Raw genomic sequence first — 23,153 nt, forward strand, 5'->3', positions numbered from 1 at the left:
GGTCCTGGCACAGTTTTTAATGTTCCCCCAGATATTTGTTGTATTCTTTGAGTTACTCAAGGCTACTAAATTGGTGTACCCCCCCCCCCCCCCCACACACACACTTTGAATAAATTTGAAGTCTATGCTGGCTGCGTCTGAGGTAGGTAACCAAAATTCTCCGACTGAGGCAAACTCACTTGGCCTTCCGGTGAACCTCCGGATTGCCTTGCCTCGTGGTGTACGGGTTTGTATCTTCCTGCAAATAAAAGTTGCCATGTAAACAGCAGTGTTTATCTACGTAATGAGCCTGAGAGGACAGACGTCTGTCAGCAGGGAGCAGATGGGGCCAAAATATTTTAGACCGAGGAACACTCTTACCTGTCCTCGGCGTCCTGAGGTGGAAGAAGTTTTGATATTCCCAGAAACGTACAGATATGCAGAATGTTGTTTGTTTTCTCTTTTTCGATTTAATTAGATTTTATTTGGTCTTCTTTTATCTGTAATCTGGTTCTTATTTGCATTACGTGTGTAATGCCATCAGCTTTTTCACAAGTGTAGTGAAATTAATTTGCCTCTTTAATTGCTGTTTATATCTACAGTAATCTTTTCTCTGACCCTCATCAGAGGAAAGAAAACAAAAGCCTTGAACGCGTTGTCACTAGATACTGTCGTCAGGCAAATAAAATGATGTTCATTTGTCTTTTTCCCCCCCCCTTTCTTCCTTGTCTGAGGTATCATTTGAGGAACAACTGCATTTCACGTGTCCACTTTCTCTTCAGCACAGAATTTTCCGTTCTTGTGTGAAGCAGGACCCGAAATAAACGCTGAAACTCAAATCATACGCGGGAGAAATTTGCCATCGCAAACAATAACAAAATTTCAATGGAATTTTCTCTGCTTTTCCTCATGTTTTCTCAAAGCACCGCAGCTACTGTCGTGCTATTGCTAAATCGCTAAAAATTGAGCCATTTGGACGCGTTCGTATCTGGGAGACGAGCTGAATGCTGGTCCATATGTCCCGTTCACCCTTATCTTCTCCGGCCAGATGACACATCTGTCTTCACTGTTCCACACACGGATTATGAGCTCTTCAGTCGAACGAAAACAGTTCTAAATATTTATTTGGGTATAATCAATACAGTAAACACACGAGGCCATGCTTAGGGGAGGAAAGGCACTTTCTCTTTCTCCGATTGCTGTAAGTCATCCCCCCCCCCCCTCCCCCCCCAGCACCTCTGGAAGGCGTTCAGCTCTGTTTAGGGTCACGGGGGTTAATGTCCTTTCTATTTATTTCCAACGTTCATTCATTTCTTTTTCCATCGATCCAGCTCGGCTACTCTTGTCACACTCCATTCCGCCTCAATTTTTTTTTTTTTGCAACAGAGACTTTGGAAGAAGAGACTTGGATTTTCTTTTCTTTTTTCATTTTACAGTCTTTTTTCTCATCACGATCACGAAGAAGAAAATGATTGTAATGAAAAAGGCGGCGGACGTTTTTTTTTTTTTGGGGGGGGGAGATGCCCCTCCCCCCTCCGCTGAGCGCACTGCGTGGGCAGAAACGCACCCCCCCCCCCCCACGCTGATGTTACGGGAGAGATTATCCCCGAGAGGCGGGCTAGCCCGGGCTGGGGGTGATAAGGCTGCAGACATGCGCGAAGGCGGCGATAACGCCGCTCACCTAGCCGAAGCGCCGCTATCAGATTCCAGCTTCGCAATCACGCCGCCTGATTAAAGCTGGCCAATCAATACCGCGCTGGCCTTGCCCTCGGCTGTTGTCGTTGGATATCACGGCCTATGAAGTAGACTCACAAAAGCGAAAAAGCTCTAGCAGAAATTTTTTTTTTCTGCAGTATTAAGTATTGTAGAATAAGTTCCACTGTAGGCAGAGAGATTTATTTACCATTGGCTCGTGTAACGTCAGGGAACTGTGAGAAATTTACCGGCAGTTTGTAATAAATTTGCGTGTCTGTTACTCGGTCGGGTACTCCGGGGGTGAGTGGGCGGGATTGAAGACGGAGGAGCGGACTTCTTTGATTGTAAACACAGGACCACAGCAAGGCAAAAAAAAAAATCCTGCATAGTATGCCTTTAATACAGCTTTCATTCACCCTCCATGACTCGCAGTCACTCCGTCCCTTGGTACGAAGTCTAGACCGGCCCGTCGTGTGCCCTGTCCCAAGCCCAAGATCTGAAGGGCGCAACTACATAAACATGAGCACTTAACACCGTAGCTGGCAGCAACACCGAATCCATCGAGGTCTTTTAGAATAATTGCAAGACAAATATCTGCCGTGTGCAGTTGGGTGATGGTGATTACCTCTGCTGATTTGTCCAATTTTCTCATTTAAGAAAAGTGGAAACCAAAAAGGAAGGTTAAAGGAAAAAAAAAGCCATTCGGCACGTTTTCCACTTAACTAATTTCACAAAATGTGCACGGAATCGGGTTTTATATTCAAGAAAATTGGTATGGCGTACGGACCAGTTTCATGGCAATTGAGTTGATTTTGGGGGAAAGGGGTTGTTAAGATGTGTCAACAGTATCCTAACCAAACCAAAATAAGCGTTCCTTTGAGCGGGATGCATGGCACTGTTTCGTGCCCGAACGAGAGAGTGGGGCATGGAAGGAGAGTAAATCCAGGAAATTGTTTCGTGTAGAGTGGTGGAGTCCTGGAGACCGCTCCTGTCGCCAAGGCGACGATGTAAAGCAATAAGGCTATTACCAATAATTACCGCACATATCCGCAGACACGGAAACCATGTACCTGGCCTGCATCACACATAAAAAGCCGTGGCGATGATAAAAGTGAAAAGGGAATTATTACAGAAAGCTCTGCCACTGGCACAAAATTATCTGCAGACAAGGGCACTAAATGGCTCTTTGTGATTGGTCAGATTTACCCTTTCAGCTAAAGGCTGAGGGAACAGCCCAGTCCCAAGCCATTAGTCCTAAGAACATAGGCCCACGCTCTGGCAGATTGTATTGCGAAACAGACAGTGGAGACGTCATGAGGTGGCTTTTATGTGACGCTCTTGTTTGCCTTGTTCGGGTACAGGACGCAGGGATGCGATTCTCTTAATGTGGGCCACCTGTGCTTTTAAAACCTTTTTTTTTTTTGTTAAAGTGAGCTGCCCTTTCGGGAGAGCCGTGAGAATGTGATAATCCTTCTGCTTTACCAGCTGCGGACGACGGAGGGGAAAGAAAGAGGGGGAAACAAGCTGCGGCTTGCCTATCAAAGGTGGGACGTGAAGGCTTGGACCCCGCTGAGAAAACACAGCGAAGGGGGGGACCGGGCTAACGAGAAAAGCAAAAACCATTTTTCAGCCGAGAATCAGGCAGCAGAACAAGTGATTTTCCAGAGGCAAAAAAAAAAAGAGCAGATTCGAATGGAGCTGGCTTGCGTAACTGTTATCTGCTATGAACAAAGCTGTGAAAATGATTGTGTGCTCAAGAAGCTTTGCCAGTGATTACATTTTTTTATTTTTTATTTTAATTATTTTGAAAAATATTTTCATGAATGGGTTTTGTTGTTTCCTTGTTGAGGAAGTGGTTTCCTGAGTAGAGCCCTAGTCTGTGGGTGCATGCTCGGTCAGATAAATTCAGGGTGGCCTGTGGTGGAAAATTCACTGTGGGCTCTATTGCCGGGTGTCTCTGGTTTTTTGGAAGCTTTCACTTTTATGGATGTGAAACTCCCTCCTGAATTTATGGATTCAGGGAAACTTAGGGTTGTTCTCTGTAAACAATAAACCAGGGGAAAATTGTGCAGTGGGGGGGGGGGGTGAGCCATCCATTTATCACTTATGCTTTTAAAAACTAACAACTTATTCTGTATGCTTGGTGCTTTTATATGAGTGGTTCCCAAAGTTTATGTTTCAGATATTTGTTTACTTTTTCCAATTGACTGTCTAACCACAATTATATATATGTTAAAGGGTGATATGTTCAAAACGCATCTTTCAAAAAGAGATAAACCCAAGGTGCCCTTGGACTTTAAAGGGACTTCACTCCTACCCACTGTTTTTCTAAATTCTGTGCTCGCCTCATATTTCTGTTAGAATTGCTCCTTTGAACCTTAAACTTCCAAACATAGTCAGGGTTCCTTCAGGGTAGGGTAAAAAGAACACATAACAAAATAAACCATGGTAAAATTAAAGGTCTAGAAAGAAGAGTGGCAGTGTACTCAAAAGCATATCTGTGTACCACTACAGGGCCCTGCCAGAGGACCTCCCATATCTGAAATGTATGTGTGGACATTTTGCAGACCAGATAGCTGATGTTGCCACTTTCTTTGCATTCATTTCATCCTCCCCCCTCCGTTTGTTTACGCTGTTTGCTTTGCGTACGGCAGTAATAAATCTTTGGGTGTGATATGTGAGCTTCCCCTCTCATTGGTGTCCATTTTGGACTGTTTGTTTTCCCAGCGGGTCTCCCCTGTTGCTTTGTGGCGAGGGGGCAGTAATGAGAAAAAGGCGAGACCCTGATTGAATTAATTCCAAACAAGAAACGGGTGTGACCCCCTGCGCTGCCGCGTCCTCAGGTTGAACCGTCGACGTCTGTACGAGGAGCTGTTTCTCCCTGTTCCGCCATGTTGGTTGCGGGGCGGGCGGCTGCCCATTGACTGGCCTTTATTTTATTTTACAAGAGGAATCAAAGTATCTGGGAGACTCTGTTCCCAAGTTCATTTAGGAGGCTTTTTTGGGTACTGCTCGTTGGCTCCTGAAAACAAGTTAGGGTGTGCATTTTGTGCGTACTAAACACTGTAAATGGGTCTGGCTCTCAAATATTAGTGTTTTGTAGAGCAGTTTTTCCTTGGTTTTATTTTTGTCCCCGATTTGTAATTGCCGTCAGTTGTGCCTGTCGAGTTGCGATTGCGGCAGCCCCACCTGCCCCCCACACGAGGAGCATGGCAGCTAAAGCACGAAAACTGCTTGGACGTACTTCCCTGTGAACCAGCGACTGCTTTACGTACTATAGGCCACGCGTCACTCAAACGTTTCTGTTTCCAGAGGCATTGAAAAACGGTATTTTTGAGTAAGTGGTAAATGGTTAAATAACATGCTGTTTTAGCCCTTGGTGCCATGCTAAGCGTACTATAGGCCACACGTCACTCAAACGTTTTCGTTTCCAGAGGCACTGAAAAACGGTATTTTTGAGTAAGTGGTAAATGGTTAAATAACATGCTGTTTTAGCCCTTGGTGCCATGCTAAGCAACCATGGCATGAAAAAACGTTAGACATCTGCTGTCACACTGGACTGGCTTTGAGGGGGGATGCTGAGGCCCTGCTGTTGCTCGAACCCACAGGCTGCACACGGCCCAGAGGGCCATCAAGCAGAACCAGGTGACGGTGCAGCGGATCGGGAAGGAGATCGAGGAGAAGCTGCGGACGACGGCGGCCTGCACGGAGCGGGTGAGTCCCCGCCCCGTCACGCTGGTGTTCTTCATCCCTCCTTTCTTTAGGGTCAGGGGTGGTAGTAGCCTAATGCGTAGCAGTTTGTGCCATTCCAGGATTTAGGGCATGCAATTTGGCGTCCCACAGGCAGGTTGCTTCAACTTTGTGCGCTAACATGCTTCTAGTGAAAGCTGGACTGGCTCAAACTGCTATGCACTGACTGTTTTTTCATCTACCATGATCACCTGCATCAATGAACATAGCAGCAGATGTCCACGGTTTTTTTTTATTCTAACATTTTTCTTCACAGGATGATTCTTTTGTGTCTGCTGATCACCTTCATCCATGTACAGTACTACTTTTTGAAGCGTATGTCTTATCTTATGTAACCTAGATATTCATGAATATGTGGACGTGACATGAGAATGGTTATGGTGGCCTTTGTTTTCTCATCATAACTGACTAGTTCCCACCATTATTATTTCCTTGCCTGACGTTTAAAAAAAATAAAAAAATAAAAAACATATTTTACATTTTTTGAATTGACAGCTTTGCAGCTGTGAAAACAGAGTAGTAATCCTATGGCCCAGTATGGTGTTTATAGTAAACTTGCTCTTTAAAAGTATTTTTTTCTCTCTATAATAATGGTCTTTCAGCTCTGACATGTTCTCAAAGAAGAGTGCTTTCATACATTAACAAAATATATTTTTGTTGCTTTTCCCTGTCAGTTTTTTTTTTTTGCTCGTGTTTTAAAAGTCAAATATGTGTCATCGGTTGGTTTTGGAGACCGAATTCCGGAGGAAATTAATGTTTTGGGTAGGGTGCAGATGGTATTGTCCCACTGCCGTAAAGTTATTTGCCTCAAAGGCAGCGTAGCTGGGACTGACTTTGATGGCTTTTGATGTGGGGGGGGGGGGCTATTCCATCTTGTCGCGGAGATGATGTTTGTTTTGATGAGAGATTTATACCCTGTGACTTCACAACCCGGGCGCCTTCTCTAGGCCGACGGGCAAGCATTAACATTTCACGAAGCCCGATCCCTGCCCTCAGTACCAGAGGTTGTTGGGGCAGATGTCGATTGGGCGGTTGACACGCCGTGTTGTGCTGAATCGGTTCGTGGGCAGGATGCCCGCTTGGAGAAGTATGGCAGGGGTTCAGAGAACATACGGCAATTAAACCTTCACACTGCTCCGATTCACTGGCCTCGCTTTGATAATGCTCACTCTGTCACGTCACTTAGATTTTTGTAAAACGGAGAACATGAGGGCGCCTTTGTTTTCCCCTGGTTCTGGGGGCCGTGGATGGGCTCCACACTGTACCTCTGTGACTCGTCTCAGCTGTGCCCCCGCCCCAGTCTGGCAGAGGAACAAGGACCCATCGAGTCCTGGCCCCTTCACCTCGGGCTTGTGATTTGGGTCCAGGTTTGTGTGTAGGTGGCTCCTGTCCTTGGCTGACCTGGGAGTTCAAACATGAGCTGTGAGATGCAGCGCCGGTCTGGGCCGTCCTGTGTCGTGGCCAGAGGACGGCACCCTGAACCAAGTTCTGTGGGAAAAAATCAAGGCCAGATGACGCGCTGCACTTTCTGGCCTGGCTCTCGCGAGGGACGCCCGGCCTCTTCGGTTCGTGCAAAAGCCGCCGGCAGCCTTAACACGCAACAGTAGCATTCCGGGATCATGTGGGCCTTAGCACTCAGGGGATGAAGGCTTTATCGGCACCTTCTTAGTGACTGACACCCTCTATTTTTGTACAAAGGGCCTCAGAAGGCTACGATAAGGGGGTTATCAGTGTTCGCCACGATCCAGGCTGCGATCGCTATCTGGAGACTTGGCTGGCGTGTGCCCAGTGCTGCCGGCAACTGCAAAAATACAGGTGTCCCAAAGAACATAATTTGCATTCCTGCCAGGATTGAAGAGGGTATGGGCTGGATATCTTAACGCTGAGGAGATGTACCGCCAGCCCTGGTCTGCATTAGCCCACAGAGGGATGGATTACGGTTCAGAGCAAACAAATCAAATGGTTTATAGCGGAATAGAGGAGCGATTTTTCTTCTTGCATAAGCCCAACAAACCGTATGAGCCACTTTATCAACCCCGGAACATCGCACGTACCAACGTGGTACATCTTAGAAAATATCCCCCGTGGATATTTGCGGTCCTTATTGATGATCTGCTCTGTGAGATTTCTATCGTGCGGTTAGCCAGATGTCACACAGCGTAGCGCTTCAGTGCTGTAGTCTTCTGGTCCGGTTGAGATGAGATTGCACCTGACTAAGATGAGTTGGATCCAGGGGGCTATTCCGCAAAGGTAGGGGCGGAGCCCTCTGTGTTGATAGGCGACTGACAGGAGCATGAGAAGAGCACTTTCATCTGCCCAGCGGGTCATCGATCCCACAGCTTCCCTGCGCTTTTCCCTTAAAGGTCTTCCAGCTGTCCTGCGACAGGTAGAATGATGCTGCACCAGGTCTTCGGTCTGAGGACAGCAGGGTGGCGATACACTTTCTATCAGATTGCCACATTGTGGGCCCTGGAGGACCCTTCAGCGCAGTCTTTTCTGTCCTACCCCATCCTTTAAACATGCCGGGTTTTCCCCTCGCAGCATCTGGGATACATTCGGCCGCACATCTGCCTCGCCTGCTGGACCTGTGCTGTTCTGACAGGCATCTTCAGGGTCAGAGGGGGGTGGACCGCGGGCCATGGGCGGGGGCGAATGAGATCAGGGGTTCTGTCACTGCTCGTTGGGGCTCTCCGGATCAGGTCTTTACAGCCGCTTGGTGCATGTTAAACAAAGTACTATTAGGCTAATCTGTGTGAGGCGGGGTCTTCCAGCGCCCCCCCAATTCATTTGTCATATGCCTGTCTTGCCCTGGTGTCGGCCTTACCTGTGCCACCCCACCCCCCACCCCCCTTTCCCTTCCACCCCCACCGCACACACTTCTATGAACTCCTCACGCTCCCGCGTGCAGGCACATTCTGGTCGGCGGTCATTGGTCAGTTCGAAGGGGGAGGTTTTCTGAGGTGGTGTTTAGCCAGACGACCCATAAATCGTTGGTCTCGTATTTAGATTTGCTGTAAGATGTTTGGGCCCTGATGAATGGGCTGGCCCCCGAGTAAGACGAGCCCGTGGAGTGAAGAGGGCCTGTCTGGGAGGGAGGCTGGCCGTACATTACTGTTGGGAGGCTGAGAAACGAGCGGTTTTGAACTCTGTCTGACGTCAAGCTGGGCATTTCTCATCTCCTGCCTCTCAGTGTGTGGGAGCGTGGCGTTCCAACTCTTTCAGATGGAAAAGGTCTCCTCTGGTTCAAATGCCACAAATGATTGCGGCCCGCTTAAATAATCTGCAATATTAAACATGTCAACTATGCTTCTAACGAGCCGCGTGTCCCTTTCCAGTAAGATTTGGTTGTTTTTTTTTTTTTAAACCAGCAGATGCTGATGCATGCTTGCTCAGCTTTTGTACCCTATGCTTTACACATCCAACTGTGGAACTGTTTCTAGATCCAGCCTTGATGCTGTAGTTTATTTTAAGTTTCTGAACGCAGCTCAATAATGTACCAGTTGCTAAAGGGGTCTATCCACCACCTCCCCCCCCCCCCCCAAAAAAAATGGATCAGCTTTAGAAAAACTAAAGCCTATGATTTGAATGAGCAGCTTTTGTAGTGCTCTCGATTCAGGCCGATTATCGACCGGTGGGTCCAGAAATTGAAAACGCGGATTCAATTATGCTGCCTTGGAATTCACCTCCGATTGTGCACTGGGAGCGATAACGAGAAGCACAAGTTGCCTCTGGTGTGAATTACAAGTTGTTTTTTTTTTTTTTTGTCTGGGGGGCCTGTATTTTGCAGAAGAAGGAACGGGAATGCATGCGCCTCCGGATCGACGTGCTCCGGAGCGAGCTGGAGAGGCAGAGGAAGGCTCTGGGCAGAGAGGTGGACACGCTGCAAAAAGAGAAGGCCCAGCTTCAGAGGAAAGGTAAAGCAGCGCAACACCGCACCCTTCCATTAAAAAAAACATCAAAACACGGTCTTGTAACAGAACACAGCAACTTTCCTTTAAACAAGTGCCTATATTCAGTAGGGACATTGGGCTGTAATTCTGGCTACAAAATGATGTATTCGTGACTTGATGGATTGATGGAACATGTTGCAGTAATGGGATGGGTCTAAAAATACAATTCTTCTCATAACTGAACTGTGTCTTTGTGTGGCCAGTTGGAGGACACCATTTTTGACAGGCCGTAGGTATACTTAAATTTTGTACTGTTGCTACCTGAATGAGACAGAACAAAATTTATTGTTGTAGGCCCTTTTTCTGCTGCTTTGGATGTTTCTTTATCAAAACAATTTACAGAATTGACAAGAATACTTAGCTGTTGAGGCAAGCAAGAGTATACATTACATTACATTACAGGCATTTAGCAGACGCTCTTATCCAGAGCGACGTACAACAAGTGCATAGGTTTCAAGATGTAGAGGCGCAAAAGAAACACTAGAGTGAAGTAAGGATACATGCTGGCAGGGGGGCTGTAGAGACATTTTATTGAATGGCTATTTTATAATTCTAGTGAACTATTTCCACAAACTAACTGGCTCATCTCAGGATGAATCTGGCGTATATACAATTAGAAATCTCTGTCTGCAATCTTGAACAAACGCTGTACCTCTCTTTAACACGGTTGTTCATATCCATTGCCACCGCCAGCCAATCACGGGAAAGGCAATGGGCGTCAACAGCTTTTAAAGGAAATTTGGTGGAAAACGCCTTTCATTTAGTGGTCCGTGTTCCCCTCGGCTAAGGCTTCCTGCCCAAACCATACTGTGTGGAAGGAAGTAAAATTAATGCTTAGTAAAGCAATTAAATTTAGAATAGATATATGGTCCAACAGTAAACAAGCAGGGAAAATTTTTGGAGGAAAAAATGTCAGCTTTTTCCTTTTAACCCGCTCTAAAAAAAAATTTGCCGGTGCTAATTAAGTTAGTGTTTACCAATGTCTGCCTTTTCCAGTCTTTTTTTCCTATCTGTCCTGCCTAGTCCAGTAAACAAGGAACAGTTGTGTATCACAGGAAAATGCTGGTTAAATAGTCTAGACATTCTAAAAATGAAAACCCATTAAAATAGATGAAATGGCAGCTACAGCTAGATAGGTCATGTGTCTTCCTGAGGTGGATTAATTTGGCACATTATTGTGGAATATTTTTTTAAGAATATTTTTAAATTAATATTTTGTTATTTGAAAAAGAGAGTAAAAAGGCAAAATATGTTTTACCTTTACTTTTCTAGTCCTGTTTTTGGTTCTGTGGCTATGTTTTGCTTATGGAATGAGGATATTAAATCTGCAGGTGTGGCCCTCCCCCACCACCACACGTGCACACATCTTCTAGTTTGTGAGGTGGAAATGTTCAGATTTGCCTCCTAGATAGCTCAAGGTTCACTGATGAACCTCAGCTCTTTGGAATCCCGTTTAGTGTCAGACCTGGCTTGCTTCGCATCTCACACAGGAACACAGAGCAAATTCACCGATGAAACTCTCTCCTGCACTCATTACACATACAGGCAGCAGGCTGTAGTTTCTCAGAACCTTTTATACCCCGGCAGGTGGCCGTTGTCCTTATCGTCGAGCCAGTTATCTTTTGTCTAGATCACTCGGCTATCACTGTCCTCTCATTTCTGGTAATCGTGGTAATAAATAAAGCTCTGTTTTGGCAACCAAGTCCTCCATTTGGGCTGGTGAAATAACAGTTAGCATTTTACAGCGCTGTTTATTCAATTATATGGGCTCTAAAATGCAGCCCATGACATGTCGGAGATGGATGGCATTGCTTTACTGGCAAGTTTACTAGCGCCTATCCCTCGTGTCCACAGGGAAATAAAAATGTGAATGGTGGGTTCATATTTTACTTTGAACAGCGCACACACACACTCACTGCTTCCTCCTCACACGAGTGAGCTTTGGAGGTGCTACATCATAGACGTTGGGCTCCGGCAGTCAGACGCTCCATAATGGCCTTGGCCTGCAGAAACGGCGTCGGTACGGAGGTGCAGGGAAAGAGCGGCCTCTTGCAGGGTGGATGGCCGTGTTGGTCTCAACCTTTTAGCTTTTAGCTTGGTTACCTGGTGGTACAGAGAGAGATCCTGAGAAACGCCAGTGCCCAGTGAACTACGTATCAGGGTTCTCGGTTTCCTTCAGCTTTCACAAAGTGCTCCGTTTAATCGCCAGGATAATGGCCCTCGCAGAGCTGCCTGTGATGTCTGCTGATGGTTTGTGTGACACGCCTCTACAGTCGGCATGTTGGGGCTTCGCTCGCTGGGCCCGGCCTCAGGCTTTCTCGGACGTATTAATCTCATTCCTGACATCCATGTATAAAACGTCTGCTGTGTTTATTCAGCGGCGGTGTGGCCAGAAGCCTTGCGGACGTGGGCCTGATTGATTCCGGCTCTGTGTTTAGCGAAGGGTGGTGTTGGGGGGGGGGGGTTGTTGCGGTCTTTGTTTCTTTTTAAGACATCCCAAACTCGGTGACTCAACGTTGGCGACTCACAGAATCACAGACGACATATTGTTCGGGCTTCCCGCCTAAAGCTGGCGAGTAAACAACTTGGTAATAAATTTTAAAAAGCCGAGCTTGGTTCACGTGCTGGTCAAACTGCAGTGGATGACTTGTGTTCCGCCCTGTTTGGCTAACACTGCTGACCGGGGTGAGGAATTCTATGGGCGTGTCAAAGGGCTCACCTCCGGAGTTTCAGTGTGCATTCCACCCAGGGGCCTCTGCCTCCCCGGCCCTCTTGTCGGTCACCTGCCGCTTCTGGACGGGGCTGAAATCATTTCCTAAACTGCCGTTCAGGTTTCGTAATTTAAGCCTTCACATCTGCTGGACCGAAGCTATAAACGCAAGGTGCAAAGAGGGAACACTCCTTTCCCCTGTGTCCACATCCCATCTCTCTCTCTCTCTCTCTCTCTCTCTTTTTCTCTCTCCCTCCCTCTACCTCCCTCTCTCCTTCACATTGCCGGGGCATGGAGAAATATCAAAGAAGACTTCCTGCGGTTCTGTCCGTCTCTTGCCCTTCTGAAGGAGTGCCAAAACGGAATGCCGTTCCAGATGCGGTTCTCAGAAAAAAGGATGGAAATCCGTGCCGCCATTTGTCTTGTCGGGAGCAGCCCCAGATATCCGCGGAATGCCAGATAGCTGGCAAACTCCCACAGATGCTGAACCATGCTCGGCGAGTCCGAGTCAGCACGAACGTGGAGTCTGCTGTAAACGCAGATTTCTTGCGATCAGCACCACCGATGGTTATCTCTCCGTTGACAGATTAATGGCTAGCTGTTTAATAACTGATTTTCGGCGTAGTTGTACTGCCCCATTGTAACGGACAAGCCAAAACTACCGCTTAGAGAGTGCGACTCTTTGTACGTCTGAAGGCAAGTGAAAGAAAGCGTGAAAGGTACTGTATCTACCCAGCCGTTTATATTAATCCCCCGAGTTCCATTTTTGAAATCATTATACCTCTGAAAACGTTTTTTTGCCTTAGAGAAACAAATCCGATCCGGGAGTCACACACAGTTTCCTTTCGCTTGATTTTCTGTCGAAATTCAGCACCAGCATTATAAATCATTACGTCCGCACAGCTCTTTATCGCGATTATTACGCTAGTTATTTTCCTTCTCTCAAGATCCATAATGACTGAAGGGCCAATAAATGTCAGTCTCCGGGTTACTCGAGAAAGAGCGTGGGATTTATAAAGTGCAGCGAATGTGCTCACGGAAAAGCCTCTGTAGTTGCGTGTGTACGGACACGTTGTTTCTACCTGGCGGAATAACTAACGGTTCTTCCGGGCATTATGCTTTCCACCAGAGGTGAGAGTTCACTTTTTCCGACTGCGCGGTAGATTAACAGTTGCACTCTGCTCCGGATTTCGCGGAGTGAGCAGTTTCCGTGTGCGCAGGGGGATGAAAAGCGATTCTTAATTCTCAAAGTTTTTTAACGGAGTCAAGAGCATCGACGAAGATGACTCATCTACAAGAACGCTTGCCTTGCAATGAGCGGGATTCTAGATCCCACCCCCCCCCCCCCCCGTGGTGAGCACGTGCTCACTTTGTTCTCCACGGTCTTTCATCGGCATAGTAAAGACCATAATAAAAACAAGTTGGACAGTAAAAGAAAAATTTGTAAGTATTGAAATTAAAGGGCGGAGGTTTCCGTGAAAGTTCACAACCTGACTCATTTCCGGGGATTTTTTTTAAGCGTGGGTCAGAACGAAGTTATTCCCTAATCTTTTACGGGTATTCTCCGCCTTTGATACTTTTATTTTTTCTTTTACCTCTTTTTTAGTTTTTGGGAACGTCAGAAGCGATACCGTACGGCGCGGAGCTGCGAGGGTGGAAGGGGGATGAGGGTGTTTTCCGTCTTTTAAACGCTCTTTAAAAATAAGTGGAACTTATTTTGTCTGAGAGGAGCGCAACACGCAGCGGCGATAGCGAAATCGCATCTCTGGAGCGCTGTGACGTCTCCCAGCATTCCTGGCGGGTTGTACCCGCGCGGTTTTTTTTTAGGATCGGGGCTTTGATGTGACGGGGGCGGGGCGGGGCGCCGTCACATGAAAAGCTGCGACACATCCGAGCCATGCAGGCGGGGCGGGGTGCCACCTTTGGAACGCCGTTTCAAGTCCCGCGAGCTGCAGGCCGTGATGATGATCTGCGCAGACTGTATCTTTACGTCGCTAATCTGATGAAGATTACCCCTTTATGGGATTTCTGCCAGGGCAGGATTGCATGGACAGGTAGCATGCGATGCAAGAGAGTACCATTTAAACCAGTCGTATTGTTGTTTCTTACGCACACACACACACTTACACACGCACACGCGCACGCACATACTTACACACACTCCTGCTACACACAGCAGACATCTCCATTTTTCCCTGGATAAAGAAGCTCTCTGAGTGTGTGCATCTCAGTTTAAATGGAACTGTTTAATTATTAGGGTGACAATGCCCTTCTCACAAGCTGGTACAGCTGTACATTTCTTTACAGTACAATATTTAATCACCTTTGGTTTGGGGTTGTTTATCGATCTACAGTACTCGATCCGTGAATTTCGCAAAAACACGTGCTTGTGGAATATTGAACAAGCTTGAAATCATCTTCATAGTTTTACACTGTGTAACAAGATGAATGCGCCAATAAAATAAAATAAAATAAATTGATCGGTCCATTTCCGGCCCATGATTGCCATGAGTGCGCAGGAACAGGTGAGGACACTGCTGAGTCTTTCCCCCCTCGAATCTTGGTGTACGCAAAAGCTTTGGCCCTGAAGGAAAAATAAACAGTGCGGGGGGATAGGAGACCGCATGACGTCGCCTGTTTCCCTGAATGGGAAGACATGGCACCCGTCCTGCAGGAGCGGCTCCATTACTGAGAGATTTTGTATGTCTGTGGAATCGTCGCGCTGAAGAATCGACTGTCGTTTCACTTTCGCCTGTTTACTGTGAGCCGGCTCTCTCTCCCTGCTCACCCTCTCTCTCTCTCTCTCTCTCTTCCTGCTCACCCCCCCTCTCTCTCTCTCTCTCTCTCTCCCTGCTCACCTCCCCCCCTCTCTCTCTCTCTCTCTCCCTGCTCACCCCTTCTCTCTCTCTCTCTCTCTCCCTGCTCACCCTCTCTCTCTCCCTCTCCCTGCTCACCCCCTCTCTCTCTCTCTCTCTCTCCCTGCTCACCCTCCTCCCTGCTCACCCTCTCTCTCTTTCTCCCTCTCTCTGTCCCTCTCTCCCTTCTCACCCTCTCTTTCGCTGAGCTTGGCTTCGTGTTTAGGTAACTCTGAGAAGCAGGCCAACGAGTCTTCACAGATTATACACACTGCAAACATTATTATCATTTGTTCAGTAATTGCTCAGGAACTGGTATCATGCCAGATAAGGAATATGTACTTTTCTTTATTTAACTTCCTTCTTTATATGATTTGCTCTTTTCATTGACTGATATTGTGTAAATAAAAAACCCTCAAACCATTTTTAACTCAACTAATTTTATGGAGCCTCAAGAGGAAATGGCTTTTGATGATTAAAGTAAACATTTATAAGTTGCAATTTTTTGGGGAACCACCAATGTAGAAATGCACCCCTATGTAAGAATTTCCCCGTGCGTGCCAGGTAATTTTGTGTGTTTTGTGTCTGTGCACAGAGGAGGCTTTCTCCACCAAGCGCCAGAGTCTGGAGATGGAGAGGGAGTCATTGACAGAGCAACAGAAAGAATGCACCGCCAAAAGGTAAATATACACCAGTAATTATGTGTGCGTGGCTCCACCATTTCACTTACGAGACGTCTGAGGTAAATTATACAGAACGAAGTGTGGTATGCTCTAATGCACTATCAAATGATTTAAATGTAGAGATTACAGTATTGCTGATGAAGGATGTACTGTGAGCTTCACTGTCGTATTAGTACACTTACCTAGTGAGAATTAAGCCGTATATGTGGGTGTATTTGGGTTAGTCTGCACTGTTATACTGTACACTGACCGTTCGAAGTCCCGAGTTTGTAGAAAAGTACCTGGGAGGGAAGTAACAAACAGAAGACAAATTTGCAAACTCTGACGGCAAAGCAACGCTGCTGAGTGTACTAAATAAAGAACGCTGGTTTTGACATGGATGTGAAGGCAAAATGTGAAATTTCCAATGTACAAGTTTATTGAAAGTAAGTGTCATATATTATGTGCAGTGCTAGCATCCTAAAAAATGGGGTTCAAGTTTTTTTTTTTTTTTTTTTGCTAAGGACAGAGTGTTTTGCATTGTACCTAGTCACTAGAAACATGAAGCTTTGAATGTATTTCTGATGTATTGTAAAGCTGAAGCAAGCGATCGAGGTGCTTTACCTCGTTCAGTGGAAGAGGGAGAATCTCTCCAGGCTGAGCTCTGGGCCTGAAAGTGCACATGAAAGCTGGAGAACGTGAAGAATCGTTGAATTGGGCCTAATAATAATTTCCATTTGAATGCTGTTTTTTTGGGGGAAAGTCTTTGAAGTGATTGGCCATTATCTAGAGTGCTCTTGAAGTGTTGACTCAAGTGCACGTTATTTTCTCCCTCCTCTCCATTTCGTGCCTACGATTATATAAAAAGCCCGGCAGCTGTCAGGGACGTGAGAAAGCAAGTATATTTTACCAGGCACGATTCATCCCCCCCCCCCCACCCCCGTTCCCCCCCTGCATCTAACACAGGTCAAGGTTCCTGTGAGCTCGGCCTGCCACACACAATAAGAACATGGCCCCAGGTGATTCCAGCCATTCTCCCCCAGGGGTGGGGATTGGGCCTGGGGGGGTGGTGGGGTGGGCTGGGGTGTAGTGGTCGGTAATTTGGCAGTTATGATAATTTGGTTGCTCTTACAATTACCAGAGGGATGAATCCGAGGCGCTGTGGAACCATTAGCACTGTCGCTCCACTTCCAAGATAAACAGCCCACTTCCCCCCCCCCCCCCTCCCTGAGTGCCCTCCCAGCGGTGCCCTTGTCTCCTTCATTTAAACTCCTGTCTCCCTCTGGCCCCCAGAGAGCTGTTCCTGAAGACCAACGCTCAGCTCACCTTTCGGTGTCGCCAGCTGCTGTCGGAGCTCTCCTACATTTACCCCATCGACGTGGTGAGCAGAACACGAGTGTCAGTTCTCCTGGAGTCATCCGCACCCTGCTTGATATAATAGTTCATCATTCATCATTCGTGATTTGGAATAGACAAGAGAAGGAGGGTAGCTATAGTTTTCTTTAACTGAGTGTTTCCACTTCACTGCAGACAGTTTCTTTATCTGTGCTGTAGTCCCCGTTCTGTTAGAATGGTGTGGGTGAAATATCTGATAAATTAATACATCATAGTGTGAATCCATGTGAAATCTGTCCCTTCCATATTATCTTGAACGCAAGACCAAATGTCGATGTACTAAGTACTCTGAGACTATACATTTTATAAACCCGTCACGGTGAAAGTTGTGCCCTCTGGTATGTTCACTTGATAGATTTTCATGTTCCGTGTTCTATGGACGTCCTTTCATGCATGAAACATTTTTTTCTCCATTTTTCTTTTCTCCGTAGAACAATCAGACTGATTACGTCATTTGTGGGGTGAAGCTGCCAAATTCTGAAGATTTCCAAGGTAACCAATGGGACTTTGAAACCTGGAATATTTCAGGAGTTGAGAACAAACAGCAAAACAGAAACCATGCTCTTTCTCCGCCCATGTCCCATAGTAATTTCAGCACGGATTCTTTCTATTGTTTGTGTTGATATTATTGCCCCTGGCTGTTGATACTGTGGCAGTTCTGCCATGTTCTCACAGATGGGACGGAAAGACCGTTTGGTTACTAGTGCTGGATTTTCGTTGGAAGATGCTTTGAGACACTGTTATCCAATCTACTGAAGGGCATCTTTACACTGTGAAAGATATCCATCGTGGGATCTAGATTTGAGGACACATTCCACAAAAGCTTTTTTATAGTCTAAGGAGAAACGCCATTCTTCGAATGTGCATTTAGAGGAAGTGCATGAAAGGTCTTGAACACTTTCACACCTCAGCGACTGGTTTCTGACCGTAATATAAATAGAAATCTCTCTTGGAATCTAAATTCTGGTAATTCCATCGTGCTATTGGGTGGGTGGTCTGAAAACGGTCATTGCAAATAGACTATTATTATTTAGCCTTCTTTTTTTTGATTTTGTGGCAGAAGTATTTTCCGTTATAATTTTGAGCAGTGTTTCTTACGCCTGCGATTATTTTAATGGAGAGATTTACCAGTCATGGCTTGAAACTTGTTGTCATTTGCTGATAGTGTAAAGGAAAATATAATGCCAGAATGAGCCTTGTTGTTAGGTTTGGGAAAAGGAGGATCCAAAAGCACATTCAAATGTGCATGGTGTATATATGACCTCGAATCCCATCTGCATTGCTGATATCTTAATTTATCTTCATTTTCTTTTATTATGTATTTTTGAAAACAACAGAGATCGTGCGGCTTTCAGATGTTCTCCATTACGGGCCACACACGCAACATTGTTGTGAACGCGAAGCTTAAAATGTGAGAGGCGGCCATTAAAACGCTCGCCCCAGGACTCTGCCAAAATTTTGCGGAACGCAGCCGCGGGATCGGTCATTAAAGCGACAAACAGCTCAGAAAAGAATACGATGTCTCTCCGACTGCAAACGAAACAGGAAAAAAAAAACCCGCTCCTGGCAGGGCGTCTGTGCAATGAGAGCATTGTGGTTTGGCCGGATGGTTAATCCTGTGATGTGACACTGATCTTGGCGGGACGAGAGGCCAAATGCAGGAAGGCCGGGGGTGAAACACTAGCGGCGGGCGAGGCAGCTGTGCGCCGGGTAGATTAAAATACTCGGGTAATTGCGCAGTCATTATAGCGAAAGGCATCCCGATTCCTTAACAAGTCTTCTCCTGTGCAGTGCCTAACCTCTCCTTAACGAAAGTTAGTTCGTGGCTCCGAAAAGGGAATCGGCAGTCTAAATTCAGGAATTTAGAAATTGTTTCCTGTTCATTTAAACCTTGGGCCTGTAATTTCTGCTGGGCTACTTTATAAGGACGGCAGGGTTGAGATGTAGAGCCAGCTGGGCCTGGGTTTTGGAAAAGCTCTCTCGCGCTCTCTGCTCTCTCTCTCTCTCTCTCCCTCTCTCTTTCTGTCTCTGTCTCTCGCTCTCTGTTTGCTCTCTCTCACTCTCTGTCTCGTTCTCTCTCACTCTGTCATTCTCTCTCTTTCTGGGTCTCTCTTGAAGCCGACTGCAAGCCTCTAAGACCCACTCCCATAAATGCAGAGGTTAAAACAACAGGTTGGAAAGTGTGTTTTTATGGGAAGTAATGGACGCAGCGCTGGGTGGAAGCTCACAGTGCGTGGTGCCTGTGAGGCCTCCCCAGAGGGGCCTGTACCGGGAGCGAGGACAGGTAGAGGGGTCAGGCGCAGGCGAGTTCTCCGTCTGCCAGAGCTCTCTCTCTCTCTCTCTGCTCGATTCCCCTCCCTGAGCTCGCTGGCTCATGAATATATTCACTGTGTGCTACGGCTGTCAACTCTGGCCAAAAACGACGCTTGAGTATTCCTTCGAAAAAAGACATGAGTTCTAATATGTTTGAGTATATACAGTAATACAGTTTTAAATGTTTAATTTCACGTCTGAATTTGACCAACTTTTGGGCTGTGTTAATTGTGTGTTATATCCACAAGAGGCAAACCAAAGTAACAATAACCACCATTACAGAGCCAAGATCAGCATTGTTTTAACGTTGTGTTCCCAAAACGCTACAACTCCCAAAAGGCTAGCATGGAAATAGAAAAAGGTAAAAGTAACTTGGTTAAGCATTGAATGGCGATGTCAGGCCTGCAAGTTATTTGCCAAAAACTCCAGACGGTCCGCTTGTGAAGAGGCCAGTGCCCCTCTTTGTATTACCTTAATTCACTGTTCACTATATTCCCAGTGGAGAAAAAAAAACGTTTTCCAGTCACGCCGGGGACTAAGTGAAAGTGCCCTGTCCATCAAGTAGCAGCATAGCGACGACCCATATGACCCAGCGACTTCCGTTTTCAACAGAGCAGGCTCCAAAATGCCAAATTCCGTTTTGGTTTAACACAACCCAGGTCGAACGGAAGACAGCCACAATAAAGACGCTTCGCATTTTTTTCTTTTACATTCAAACGTTAATTTTCATGAACAAAAGTCTTTAAAAAAACTTTTTTTTTTTTTTTTTTTACAATTTGAATAGCATTCAAATATAGAGTCATCGTTTGACAGCCCTGCCATGCACACAGGGCAATGAGGGTCACGGTGGTTGGATGTCGGTGGCATGTAGTACTTAGGGGGTGTTTAAAACAGATGAATATATGAATGTAAATGAGCTTGTGTGCGCAGAAAGTATGAATGAGCCGACGAGGATTCATTAGGTAACATTTGGAAAGTGTTATTTGGCTCATTTCCTGCGTGTCGCACTCGTGTGTGTTGTGAGAAATCAGGCTTGGCTGTTGGAGGCGGGGGGAAGCGTAGCTTCAAAGGCTGGCCAATAATGAGTGCCAGGTTCGCCTGCGCCCGCCGCCTTCCTCCTCGCCGCCTCCTCCATCACACGCAGCGCCCCCACGGCCCGCCCCCCCGGGGCCTCCCTGTGTCTGTCGCCCCTGTCAGCGCGGCGCACGCACACCCCCCCCACGCTGCTCCCCGAATACCCCTGCCCCCCGCCCCCAAAGCCCTGACGTGACAACCGGTCGTTTGTGTTTCAGCTTTGAGCCGCTCTCCCATGGATGTCTGTTGGTGTTTTGGTCTGAAAGCCGTAGGTTTGCGGCCGTGTTGTGAGTAAGGGCAGCATGCCGTCTGCCTGGGGTGTGAGGCCTGTCCCTCTTCCCTAACACTGTCCCCAAACCGTCACCGCACCTCCCCGTCTCTGACTTGTCTCTCCCCCATCCCCCATCCCCACCCCCCACCCCAAACCCAAGCCCACCTCTTTGCACAGACACAAAAAAAATGGTCCCTTACCACAGTGATACGAGTCTGGATGAATTTCCATTCCAATCTTGAGGGGTTGCTGGGAAGCCATCTGGCACGATGGCCTCTGTGATGACAACGTGACCTTTGACCTGTCAGTACTGATGGCGGTCTGCTTGGAGCACCACTCTTGTGGGCCAGGAGTCTCAGGAGTGTGCCTCTCAGGGCCTGGAAGTGCTTTTGAATATTTGCCGTCATGTCTGCGGTGGCCTGTAAATGAGGAAGAGTGTCCCGATGGTCTTACCCACATTTGTCCCCCTAATTTATGACAACAAAAGCGCAGGGAGAGGCTGGTGGCCCTATTGTGACACAACTTGGTGACACATCACGACTGAACTGAGCCACATTGCATATGAAACTGGTCATATGCCAAGGCAAACTGCAAAAAGGTTCAAAGAAATAACTTTAGCTATTAAACTGATCTCTGTGTTTCTGAACGAGTAAATGTCTCTTGCAGAAAGTTCAGTTTTCATGTCGATTATTCCTTTTTCATTTGCGCACTGCGTTCCAAGCGGTTTCATGCCACTGTACGCTACTCAAATTCTTACGATACAAATTTCAACGTCCTGCTCTAGTGGTACGCATGATTTATTGAGACGTGATATTTTGAACCGAAGGAAAACCGAAGGAAACCATGTTTTTGAAACCATGATAAACATGGATTTCTGCCTTAAGGCCTTAGCCCATACGATTCATGCGTTCTTCTGCTTCGGATGTAAATTGTCCATTCAGCAGTAACACACACCACACTTTTTTAGCATGTTGTCAAATGCAGCGTGACTCCCCGGGGAGGGACAGATTCGCCGGAAAGCAGGACGTACGAAAATTCAGGTTTTCACCGGCGTTTATTTCCCAAGAGAGAGAAGACTTTGTTTAAACAAACAAGCAAAACCGTTAAAGGAAAATCTTCTCCATTCACCCTCAAAATGATACAAGTTTACTATCTTTAAAAGTTTAGGTTTCTTTATAGCGTTTCTCGACAGCCAACATTTCCTTGTTTTCGTATTACATGAGTTTGCTAACATGGAAACCGCACTAATGTGCTAGACAGCTTGAATGATTAAATCAGAGTAGTACTTTTTGTGTAACCGGTAGAAATTCTAAAAGCCCGCTGTACCCTGTGGATTAAATCTTTCATTATGGGTAGAATTTGCACGAATTTTGGCGGTGTAACCATTGGCAGCAAAATAAAGGTATTTTGGGTTGAAGTGTTTTAACGACCAGGCATGACATCTAACGGTTGCGACTTCAGCTGAACTTTTTGCGTTTTTTTTATCGACGTCGAGCGCTTCCGGTCTGTGATTTTTTATCTTCCTCTGTGCGCCGCAGGGAGAGACGACGGGAGCGTGGCGGTTGCCCTCGGCTACACGGCGCACCTGGTCCTGATGATCTCGTGCTTCCTGCAGATCCCCCTCAGGTATCCTGTGATCCACAAGGGGTCCCGCTCCTCCATCAAGGACACCATCATGGACAAGCTGAACGAGAAGGAGAGAGAGTAAGAGCTTCACGCTTCGTCTGTTGTTTTTTATTTATTCAGGCGCTGTACTTCTGTGGGAACGTGCCCTTATTGACACTTGAAGGTAATCGGATTTGGATGTGCGGACACGCGCGCAGATGTTACACGTTGCTGATCAGATATTCAGATCTGGCATTCTTTCTGTTCGCTGTGCTAACACGTAGGCCCTGTCGTAATGGCCCGGAAAATCCTAATGCTTTGAGCTTTGACGGTGGCAGAGACGAACCTTTCATTGGTAAGCAAAGACAGCTCAATGTATGTTCAGCGTATGTGAAGTTAGTGGTTTAAATGATATAGTTTCCGTTTATACAACAGTGCTAATGTGAGATGTAGGGGAACGTTTAGTGGTATAAATTGGTCATGGACTTTTTATTGTGAAATTTTATTGGAATTCAGTGGAATGGAAAGTAAACAGTAATTGTCACCATGGATGTGGAACATGTGCATACATTCAGACAGCGTTCATGTGCAAGTGAGCCCTGGCCAGGATCAAAGCCCCCTTATTCAGTACAGATATTATCTGACCTTCAATTTCCCACAAGCCGATTCCGCGATTAATCAGACACTTTGAAGTTGAGGGCGATGCTTGAGCCGATTGTGATATTTATCAAAAGCCCATTCAGCACCTAACGCGTGTGCCTTTCACCGCAAACCATCGCCATTTCCTGCGAGGGACCTTTCTGCCGTATCTGAGCTGACCCTTCTGCTTTCTCTGACCAGCGTCGGAGTCGTGAAGTATGACCTACGTCAGCATTTCCCAAACTCTGCTAATGT

General features: G+C 46.6%; 1 protein-coding gene across 2 annotated transcripts in view; it reads left to right on the forward strand.

The window, feature by feature from the left end:
* uvrag (UV radiation resistance associated gene) overlaps positions 1-23,153 on the forward strand; it is an 82,689-nt gene that overhangs the window by 15,867 nt on the left and 43,669 nt on the right. For both annotated transcript variants that reach the window (XM_064350117.1, XM_064350118.1), the window contains exons 7-12: positions 5,283-5,388; positions 9,212-9,338; positions 15,535-15,619; positions 16,895-16,982; positions 17,428-17,488; positions 22,193-22,358. In XM_064350117.1, the coding sequence (XP_064206187.1) occupies positions 5,283-5,388; positions 9,212-9,338; positions 15,535-15,619; positions 16,895-16,982; positions 17,428-17,488; positions 22,193-22,358 (633 nt within the window). The remainder of the gene's footprint in view (positions 1-5,282; positions 5,389-9,211; positions 9,339-15,534; positions 15,620-16,894; positions 16,983-17,427; positions 17,489-22,192; positions 22,359-23,153) is intronic.

The sequence above is a fragment of the Anguilla rostrata genome, chromosome 9 (assembly GCF_018555375.3).
Source record: "Anguilla rostrata isolate EN2019 chromosome 9, ASM1855537v3, whole genome shotgun sequence".
NCBI lineage: Eukaryota > Metazoa > Chordata > Actinopteri > Anguilliformes > Anguillidae > Anguilla > Anguilla rostrata.